At 40.1% G+C, this 11,444-nt stretch overlaps 1 protein-coding gene across 4 annotated transcripts in view; it reads right to left on the bottom strand.

Moving 5' to 3' along the window:
• Positions 1-370: 370 nt before the first annotated feature.
• PRIMA1 (proline rich membrane anchor 1) overlaps positions 371-11,444 on the bottom strand; it is a 188,496-nt gene continuing 177,422 nt past the window's right edge. For 3 of the 4 annotated variants that reach the window (XM_027870058.1, XM_027870059.1, XM_027870060.1), the window contains one exon: positions 371-3,539. In XM_027870058.1, coding sequence (XP_027725859.1) covers positions 3,437-3,539 — 103 coding nt within the window. In that variant the 3' untranslated portion in view covers positions 371-3,436. Of the gene's footprint in view, positions 3,540-8,772; positions 8,874-11,444 lie in introns of those variants that run through there. The other variant, XM_027870061.1, reaches the window with a different exon arrangement.

Here is an 11,444-nt window from a genome sequence, read left to right as displayed (position 1 = left end):
CCCAGGTCTCCTGACTCATGGGGCAATGTTTTTTTTTTTTTTCATTTAGTCAAAGTACTAAGGCTATATTCAGAGCACAGCTACTGTGGGTTTACTGCATAAACCTCAAATTTCTGATGAATTCTATGTATTCTGCTGCATGGTAGAGTGCAAAGACGATTGGATTCAGAGTCGGCGAGCCTGGCTTTGAAACCCAGCTCTGCTACTTTCTATGTTGCTGTTCATTTGTTTTTTAGTCATGTCCAACTCTTCGTGGTTTGCCATTTCCTTCTCAAGCTTATTTTACAGATAAGGAAATGTAAGGATTTTACAGAGGCAAACAGGGTTAATTGACTTGCCCAGGGTCACACAGTGGCTGAGGCTGAGGCTAGACTTGAACTCAGAAAGAGGAGTCTTCTTGACTCCAGGGTTGATACTCGATCCACTGTGCCACCTAGCCGTACCATCTATGGCAGCTGGGCAAATAACCTTTCCCACTTTTAACTCTTAAAGGAATTTCCTCCTTTGTGAAATGACGAGAGTGCTGGAATTTGATCTCTAATAGTACCTTTTTATTTGAAAATTATATTCATAAGATCATGGATCTAAAAATGGTATCTAATCAAACACTTCCATTTTATAGATGAGGAAACTGAAGTCCAGAGATGTTAAATGACTTGCCCAAGATCACACAGATAGCAAAAAGCAGAGCCTGGAGGCTTCTTGACCTCCTCTCTTCTATAACCCCTTGCCACTTCTTCCATCCTGACATTCCAGAAGCTAGATGGGCAGATGTGAGTGTGGGGGTGTCTCACTTCCAGTCTGTTAATTTATTATTTGATCTTCAAAACAACATATATGTTTGGTGAACTGGAGGAGACTGTTGGTGTCTGTGTTCGTTTAAACTGTATCATATTAGTGGGGCGAGTTTATGAAGTACCATAACTGCATGTAATAGGAGGTAATTCAAAGTTTAGAATCAGCTCAATACGCTTTCTTTATACTTGCCAGCATCTACTCATTTATGAGACTGATAGTACATGCTTTGGTTCAGAGACCACCACGTTCCCCTTTTTCTTAAAGGAAACTTTCAATTTTCTTTCAGAGGAGCACATTACATTTTGGAAAGGCCAATGCAAACTGAGGCTGGTATCGACAGTCCATCCTACTTAGATTTGCAAATATAGTCTTTTCCCCCACAAGCATGTGTCGGATCATGTTAAATACAGGGTGATTAAGAGTGAAAGATTATTCATAGAGATGGATGCTCTAAGTCAGAAGGAGTTGGAGTTACCTTTAATTTGGATGAATGTGACTAAATTCCAATCCAGTGATGATTACCTCAAATATACATTAAGATGATTGGTTCTGTATTAGTAGATACCTACTGTATGAAGGATATTGTGGTGGGTGCTGAAGGAAATTCAAAGGTTAAAAAAACAACAACATAGGACTGATGAATAAAGGTTCAACAGGTGAATGATTTTTTTGACAATCAGCTCCATGTGGAAGTCTCCTGCTTTCAAGAGCTTACAACCTAACGGACAGTAAATTTAAATAGACACATTATGTACTGCAAAACAGAGTGTATGTCAATATGCCTTGGTTTACTAATGTGTTAATTCCGTTGGTGATTATTTTCAGTAATGGGGTTGCCAACCACTTGAGACACAGATACTGAATATTACTGAAGCTTCACAGTGGCACTGGAAATAGACATTTGGGATCACTCCCTCTATCTCCCTCCATATTGCAATTCAATTCTCAGAACTTTCTATCTGGAGCAAGGTGATAGAGAAATATCTAGTTGACAAAGGGAGATACAAATGGGCTTTCTGGAGGAGGGAGACAAAGCAAGGCTGTTCCCAATCATAGATTCCCAGAGTCAGGACTTGCAGGGGTCATCTACTCCAGCCCATAGCTAAATCATATTATCTCCCCAAGTGGTCAGCCAGTTTCCATACGAAGACCTCGAGAATTGGGGAACAGATCTAGTTGTTTGTTTTATAGAGAGGGGACAACACAATGTCTTAATACCTTGGTACTTGAGGTACTAAGTGAAATGGGTTTGGTGGCAGCATGGCTTTAGGGAAAGCATGATCTATGCCACCCCTAAGTATGACAAAAAGTTCCCATGCAGAATTTGGCACGATAGGCAGCCTCCATCACAGCCAGTCAGAGAACTGAGCTCACAATTATTTGCCTGTTCTTTTCACAAACAACACTAGCTACAGGCTAGGTCTGTTAAGCTCTTGGCGAGTTGAGAAAATATGCAAAGAAATTAAAAAAACAACTAGGTGGACTCAACAGCTCATCCAAAGGATGGAAAGAGAACTTTGGTTTCTGGTCTGGCTCATCCTTTCCATATCTGAGACCATGAACACAGCTGTTTATCCACACCAATGTAAACAAGTTTCTTGTTCTTTTTTTTTTTCTTCATCAGGCATTTTCACAAAGAAATAGCTGTGCAGTGGGGCCTTAGAGTATGAACTTAGAGAGCTGAGGAGAACAAGGAACTCAAGTATTTGCTGGGGTGAAGAAGAAAGAAGGTAAGACAGAAACCCAAAGCAAAGGATGGAGGCTCTTGAGAAGGAATGTATTGAAAGCACCTTTTTAAAAAATGAAAATTCTCACAGTCAAACCAACACTTGAAGGAGCCCTGTCCTGATTGGAGGAGCCTTGGGTCACTGGAAATTGCATAGTCACCAGACTGCTGATAGGTTTCCCGGCCTTGCTTGTGAGGGCATGCAGGTTGGGGGCAGGTAGTATACGCTCACGGACACCTTCCCTCTAAAGGGTTAAGAAGAAGTGGAGGGTGCTACTCCCTTGCCAGAGGGATGTAACCAGCAAGGCTATGTAGGATAGCTAGAATGCCCATTCTAAATCCCCAATTCCAGCAAGTCCTCTTTTGTCAGCAGCTCTCATGAACTGGATCAAACAAAAATGAGGACAGCAACCATGACAAGAGAGAAGCTCAAGGCATGCTGACATTTGTCCCCTTGGCAGACGTTGCACGTGGTCATCGTGCCTCATTCTGGGCATAGGAGGAAGAGCACTGTAACTGAAGTAAGAGAATCTGGGTTCAAATCCCAACACTGCGGCTCCTTCTGAGATGCGTGACCTTGGTCAAGTCACGTAATCCCCCTGCCTTCAATTTCCTCCTCGGTAAAATGAGGGGGTTGAACTAGATGATCTCTAGGGTTCTTTCTAATTCTACGTTCTCCTCTCTGAGCTGCCTCTGACTGGCAGGCAAAATCCTTTTCATCAGATGCTCAGCAAAGTCTTGAAAAGCAGTCGGGTTTCTCTCTGAATGCTTGAGGTGTGCAAGAATTGGGAATTAAGTCCTGGGCCCACCAAGCTGTCACCTGCTGTGTCTTCGCTCCCTCCCTTCTTCCTGTACCCCTGTGTGCTTTGATGAGACCTCACTCCAGCCAGGCTGTCTGGGAGTCAGCAGGGATTACACAACTGCATTATTTACATCCACTGTTTTGTTGTTTTGAGAGGAGGTCATGGCATATTCGGTTCCACTTGTTCCATTCTCTTCTTTTCTTAATGGTTTCCTGGAACGTGGCAGGTGGGAGAAGAGGGGAGAAAAAGAGGGACAGAGAAAAAAACATGGAAATTAGTTATTAAAGCAGGCTTGGAACTCAGATAATGTGAGGGTACTCCTGGTGTTTTAATCCAACATTACATAATTTTCTAGCACGTACCTCATGAATTTCATAGTGTGTTCTCTCTTATGCTATTTCTTTTCTTTTTTTTCGGGCTAGGCAATGGGGTTAAGTGACTTGTCCAGGGTCACATGGATAGTGTTATGTGTCTGAGGCTGGATTTGAACTCGGGTCCTCCTGAATCCAGGGCCGGTGCTCTATCCACTGCGCCACCTTGCTGCCCCTCCTATGCTATTTCTAAAGGGATATTACAAACCATCTGATATAACCCCTCTCATTTTATAGAGGACGACACTGGCCCAAGGAAACGGGCAAGGATTAAATCCCATCCCTTTCTAGAACTATACATGAATACGTTGGCTGGGGGGGTGCTTCCTGTTCTAGGGGACTTCTTTAAGCACTGTATTTTGCAAATCTATAGTGACTGTATGCTACTGGACAGGTGTACAAATTGGTCCCTTTGAGAAACTAATGAGTTAATAATAAACATAATAGATGGCATTCTGTGATTTACAAAGTGGTTTTTTTTTACAGGCTTGATCTTATTTGACCCTTTCAGCACCCCCCCGGAGGTAGGTCATACAGGGATTATTAATATTCTCATTTTATACGTGGGGAAACTATGGCAAAGATAGGTGACCTGATGTGCTCTTGGGCACACAGGTGCTGAGGGCCAGAACCAGAGTTGCTCCTGAATCCTCTAACTCCTAATCCCAAACTTTTTCCACAGCACTGCCTGCCTCTTTATAACACTAACGTACCGAAGAACTGTGTAAGGCATTCTTACCTTGATTTGGCTACAGAGGCACAGAGGAAAAATGACAATAGCAGTACCAATAAAAATATAATTAGTATGTACCAGTGGTTCTCAAGCATGTCCTTGTGGGATATCCCCTTAGGGTTTACATTCGATTCTCACAATTCTACCCTTTAGCATCACAGTAAATTTTAAAGTCTGGGAGGGAGAGACGCAAAAAGACAGTAATATGCCTAATCTTCAACCCCTTACTTTTCTAAATTCCACCTATGCTTTGAGACCTAATTCCATCCTTGAAGTTTTCCAGGCATTTCTGACCACACTGTCTAAACTCTAATTGTTGTTTTGTCATTTCAGTCACATCCAACTCTTTGTGACCCTATTTGGGGTTTTCTTGGCAAAGATACTGGAGTGGTTTGCCATTTCCTTCTCCAGCTTATTTTACAGATGAGGAAACTGAGGCAAACAAGGTTACGTGACTTGCCCAGGTTCACACAGCTAGTAAAAGTGTCTGTGGCTAGATCTGAATTCAGGAAGATGAGTCTTCCTGAATCTAGGCTTGGCGCTCTGTACACTGCGCCACCAAGCTACTCCCAAACTCTAATGCTACCTTGTACTATGCATTGTGGCACTTAAACTATATCCTCTACTTAGTAAGTAAGTTCTTTAATGTATATGTGCATGTTTTACCTTTTCCATGAGACTGAAGGAAAAGACCACATCTGATTGGGTCATTAAAAAGCCTGAGAGATCTGGTCCAACTCCCTCTTTTATGTTTTACAAATGAGAAAATAAGAACTAAAAAGGTTAGATGATCTGTTCAGGGTCACACAGATACTACACAGAAGAACAAGATGTGACTCAGGTCATGGGACCTGAGCTAGAAGAGGTCTCAGAGGATATCTAGGCCCAACCTCCTCATTTCATAGATGAGGAAATTGAGGGATGTGGATGTGAAATGACTTGCCAAAGCCCACATGAGTAGTAAATCATCAGAGATGGGATTTGAACCCAAGTTCTCTGAGTCCAAATATAGCAGTCTTGCCACTACACCACACTTAGCATCAAGAAAGGACTCTAGAGATCATCTCGTTCCATCCTTTCCTTTTCCTCCAATGGATCTGTGCTCTTACGTTGTAGTTATTCCTTCCACTGATAGAGATCCCAACTGATTTGTCTGTGACCATCCTGTGTGACTCTCAGTCATACTGTCTCATTCATTTACTGAAGAGGGTCCTCGATGTAGTAAGGGCCTCCCTCCTTTTCACTCTGCATTGAGTGGCTCCTGATGGAGCATATACATATGGATACATGGCCTTGTTACTGGTTGTTCACTGCTCACTGCATGTTCAGACCATCTCTTTCTCTTGCTCATGCACTGGACATTGCCTTCCTTTTATAAATGAGGAAAATGAGGTTCAGTGATTAAAATGACTTCCTAGCTTTGTCACTTATATTTATTGACTAGCAAGGCTACATTTCAAACCCAAGCCTCTGAGCTTTAAGTTCAATGTTCTTTCCATTACCCACGATGCCTTCTATTAGTAATATCTGTATTGACTACTTTCTCAACTTCACTGCCCACAGCCTTAAAATTAACCACTTTCAGTAAAATCCAGTTGCTTAGGAACCTGTGTCACCTGTCTTAACCTCTTTAAAGTTCCCCGAGGTCCATCTGAGGCATCCCCATTCCCACTTGAGAGACACTGGTATGGGCCAATGGTTTAGCACTTAGATGGATGAAAGTACTAAGGAAGGAAGATGAGTTATCAATAAGTTGATGATGTTGAATGATCAGAATAAAAGTTCCATCGATATATTTGCCCACACAGAGAGAGGAAGAAGATGTGGTTTTCTCCTCTTCATTTTCAGTTGGAGTACCTCAGGGGAAATGACCAAGAAACCAAATCCCTTCCATGGTTTCTTGGTAGCAGTTCTGGGTCACTAATCCTTCCTTTGATGCACATCGGTTGGCTCATGACCATCAAAGTAATTTCTATGGTGTTTAGGACTTTGTTCAAAGCACTTTTATATTTATTATCTCCTTTGAGCTTTTCAGCAATCCTGTGAGGTCAGGAAAGACTATTGATCACAATATAGAAGACTAGGGCAGCTATTACTCTCCCCTTGTGATTGATGAAGAAATTGAAATCAGGAAAATGAGTCAGGCTCAAGCAGTTAGTGGCAGAACTGGGACAAAAATCCAAGTTCTTCAGTTCCTGGTCAATGCTCTATGATTCTATATTGTCCCTGGGATACATGGGAAAACGCTGATTAAAAAATAAAACAAAACCAGTCCTCCCATCTTGTTCTGCTGAGACAAAAAGTTGCCAACCACCCAAGAATTGCTTAATTTATTAGATGTGCTAAAGGGAACCTTGTCCTGGGGTTGGAGATTTTTATTTGTTCCATTGCTGTCTCCTACCATGATCTGGGTAGGGGACCTTACTTCTCTTGTCTATAACCTTTTCACCTGTAAAATGGATGTGATGGTGGGATCACAGAGCAAAAGGGGGTCTTTAAGTCAAAGAATGTTAGAATATATACTCCTTCAGGTCAGGGGCTATATCATTTCATGGCTTTGGAACCTCATGCTATTATTTTTTCAGTCGTTTCTGACTGCAATCCCATTTGGGGTTTTCTTGGCAAAGATAATGGAATGATTTGGCTTTTCCTCCTCCAGCTCATTTCACAGATGAGGAAACTAGGGAAAACAGAATTAAGTGACTTGCCCAGGGTCACACAAGTCTGAGGTCTTCCTAACTCCAGGTCTGGCACTTCATCCATTGTGCCACCTAGCTGCCTAGCATAGTTAAGTGCCTAACACATGACTGTTAGAGTTAGAAGAAAGCTTGGAACATAGAACATATAATTTTAGAGCTGAATGGGACCTTAAAATATATAATACTAGTGTCAGAGATATTTTAGATCCTACAACAGAAGTGAAAGGAAGATCTAATTAGTTAAAAAAAAATATTAGAATGTAGGGCATTAAGACGTTGAAGGAACCCTAGCATTCATCTAGTCCAACCCATTTAACCAGTAAGGAAATCAAGGCCCGAAAAGGATAACTGACTGGACTTGAGGAGGGTCACATAGCTAGTAAGTTGTAGGGGTAAGATTAAAAACCAGGCCCTTGGACTCCCAATCCTCTTTCTACTGCATAATCTAATGTATTCTAAGCTAGTCCTTTATAGTATAGTCAATAAGTAGTCTTTTATGCCCTCATAGAGGTAGAAAGGATGGAAAGAAACTGTGGACAAGTTGTCTGGAGAGCTCTGTGGCTTCCCTGGAGACAAGATGCTTAAAAATGAAATATTCTGAAATGTTACCCTTCTTAGTTTTCATGTAAGAGGAAGCCTCAGTTCAGATCCTTTGAAAATTTGACTCAGTCTTCTAAAACCCCACTATTGCCAGGGTTGGATACAGGCTGATTTCTGCTGTGGTGCCACTTGTCAGAAGATCAGCATAAATTTGAGAGGGTAATTCTAAATGGTGGAAAATTCCCTACGCATCTGGAATGGGCAGTCTGGTCTGGCTCCTCAGCTTTGTGCAGCCAAGGAAGACTGAGCAAATTGCCAAAAGGCCAGGGTTAGATTTACAACTACCTCACAAGTGCCTGAGGTTTCTGTTTTCCCTTAATTCAAATCTGAAGTCATGTTTGCCCATGAAAATAGAAGAGAGTGAATGGAGGACCATTCCTGTACCTCCTTTTATATTTTTTCCACATTAAGATATTAGATATTCTAGAGACAGAGGGAAAGCTTAGAAATCATATAGTCCAACTCCCTCAATTTTATAGAGGAAATAATTAAGGCTTGGAGAAGGGAAGAGACTTGCCTTCCCCATGAATACGTACTGTAAGTTTATAGCAGAACCAGGAATAAAACCTAGCCTTTTGGCAGTGTATTTCCATTACGACATCTCCCGATATGCTTCCTCTACATGATCTCATGTCACTTTAAATTTTTTCTTTGTTTTCTTCAAAATCACTTATGTGGCTCATTCCCCCCCCCCCCCCCCCCCCGCCCAGGATATCATGCTGCTTTTGGAGGACTGGCCCCTCTGTAATATCAATATGAAGCTAAGAGGCACTTTAAAATGATTGAATAGATGTGATGGGCCACAGTTCATACATTCCTTTTGTGGCTTGTCTCTTGGGGATGGTGAGATGGATAGTACAGGTTAGTAAAAGGATAAGTGGAAATATACTTCATGTCATACTCACTCAGATGCTCAGGAAAAACAACATCTCCTGATTCTCTAAACCAGGCTTGTACCTGCTCTCTGTCTAATTTCCCATTCAGGAGACTGATGTATACTTTATACAGAGATGCCTGCGTAAACAGCATGCTTTCAAACCTGTGGAGCACCTTGGTTATTCCAGCACATACATGAAGAGGCATTTCCACCTGAGAGGTGAGAGAAAGAATGCTCCACCAACTGCTCCCTAAATCACATGGTTCCTAAAATCAAGAGAAAGTAATATGAGCTTTGCAACTGCTACAATTGGAATGTTCAGCTTTTCTATAGATTTGCTCAGTATTTTCAGAGTAATTCAGTTCTGTTAAAGTCAATTCGACTTCACACTTGTCAAATGCTTATTAAGTGCAAGGCACTGTCCATGGTTCTGAGTCTATACTTATAAATATGACTGATGTCTCACTATCAAGGAGCTTATACATCAAAGGTGGGGATGGACAACTTTATAGTAATAACAACAAACAATTATATGAAACTACATAATAATCAAGATAGCATACATTTTCTATAACACTTTAAAGTTTGCAAAATATTTTACATATATTATCTCACTGGGGTGTCACAACAACACTGTGAGGGAGGTACTATCATTATCTCTTAATTTGTATTTATAGCTTTTATTTTTACAACTCCTTCATTTCCAAATGTATGCCTTCATCCTCATGCCACCTTCCCTCCCCAGAGCTCAAGGAACAAAAAAGAAGGGAAAAACATCCAGCAAAGTGATCCAACATGATGATTGAGCCTGATAGTATGTGTAATGTTCCATACCTATGGTCATGCCCCTCTTCAAAGAGGGAGGAGGAGCTGTATCTTCTTTCTTCTTTTGGGACAAGCTTAATAATTATAATTATACAGCATCTGTTTCATTTTGCTCTTTCTATTTACATCATCATAATCACTACATACACAGTTGATCTGGTTCTGCTTATTTCATTTTGCATCAGTTCATATATCTTCCTATGCTTTTATGTATTCTTGATATTCATCATTTTTATGGCAATAGTAATATTCCATTGCAGTGATGGAACCACAATTTATTTAGCCACTTTCCAAACAATGAGCCTACCTAGTATTTCCAGATCCTTGTGGCTACAAAAAGTACTTTTAGAAATATTTGAGTACAATAGGTATTATTACTATTGCCATTTTATAGATAAGGAAACTGAGGTTTAGAGAGGTTAAGTGGCTTGCCTATGACTACAAAGTTAGTAAATATCAGGGCAGGATTTGAACTATCTATCTATAACTACAATACAGTGAGAAATAATATTAATGCAAAAGAGAGAACCTTGAAAAGTTCTATGAGACATTTAAAGATGAAGAGTATGAATACCAGTACATTTAATGTGATGTGGAGGTGAGGGTACAGGCTGCAGTGTGCCACAAAGGCATTATGCTTGAGAGACTGTGTACTGCTTCTATGGTCTGGTGCCCTTCCACAGTGATACCAATTTGAGGGAGCAACTGAGATTCTGTATATCAGATGGCACTTTTTGAGACCCCTATAATCTCTAAATGGGAAAAAGCAGCACAAATGGAAAGCATATCCAGACCAAGAGAACTCTCCTGAAGGGGGTGAATATACCATAAGCACAAGTAAATTTGTGACACACTAAGTTACAGAGCCCAAATTAGAATCCAGGCTTCCTAATTATATAAGGTCTATATAATTTCCCATTAAACCAATGGTTCCTCATCCTGTGGGCTGAGGATTCCTGGGAGACTACAGAATTATTGCAAGAGGTCCATACACACAAGATGCAATGTCAGGTTGATTTTCAATTAATGCCAACCAAATACACAGAATGACTCCATACAATAGGCAAATCTAGCTTCTCTAGCCTAAGTAATGTTGTGTGTAGATGTGTATTACTATTTTTTCAAATGTATGCTGACTGTGTAAATATTAATTAAAAATTAATTTATAATAAAATTTAAAAATTAATTTTAAAAAATTAATTAAAAATTAAAATTAATTTAATTAAAATATTAACCTAAATTAATTTAAAGACATTGCAGAATTCTTCATCACCTTTTCTCAGCCTGTATTTCTCATTCAGTGAACATTAACAGTACAATTGTTGTCATGTGAAAATCTGTAAACTTCTTAATTGTAAAAAAAGTAGTCCTCGTAATACTCCAAAATGTTGGAAATCACTGCATTAAACCATTTTTCTTCCCTATATATTAACTTCGCATCATTTGCATGTATTCCATACTCGTAATTATCTATAGGTTTTCTCTGGGTTTGTGTATGGTTTACTCTGTATACAGCTTAGTAACAGTTGCTTTACAAGTACTTTAGGAGAGGCGTCACGGGAAAGGGGAAAGAGGGCTGGTCTCAAAGTCAGAAGACCTGGGTGTAAGTCCTATCTCTGTCTCATAATGGCTGTCATCATGAACAAATCATTTAATCTCTCAGTGTCCCAGGCAACTTTCTAAGACTAGAACAACTCTTGTTCAAGATCTTCAATGAGTTCTCACTACCTATTGAATAAGATTTATGTTATATGACACAATTAAGACGATAGTACAACCTATAAAATAATTAAAATCAGATGAAACTAGGACTTCTCAGTTTTGTTCCCTGTTAGTAATTATGGTTTTTAAAAATGTTGACAATATTCTTGAAAGAATTTGCCCAAGTTAAGTTTGAGGATTATCCATACTACCCCTCCTTACTTTACTTTGGATAATCTGGGGTTGGGTATATATCTATACTAAAGTTAATGATTTTTTCTCTTGTCCTCAGCTGATTGCAAGTTACTCAT

The sequence above is a fragment of the Vombatus ursinus genome, unplaced genomic scaffold (assembly GCF_900497805.2).
Source record: "Vombatus ursinus unplaced genomic scaffold, bare-nosed wombat genome assembly UNPS02014794.1, whole genome shotgun sequence".
NCBI lineage: Eukaryota > Metazoa > Chordata > Mammalia > Diprotodontia > Vombatidae > Vombatus > Vombatus ursinus.
Note: the sequence above shows the minus strand (reverse complement) of the source record. Positions and strands in the feature narration are given on the sequence as shown.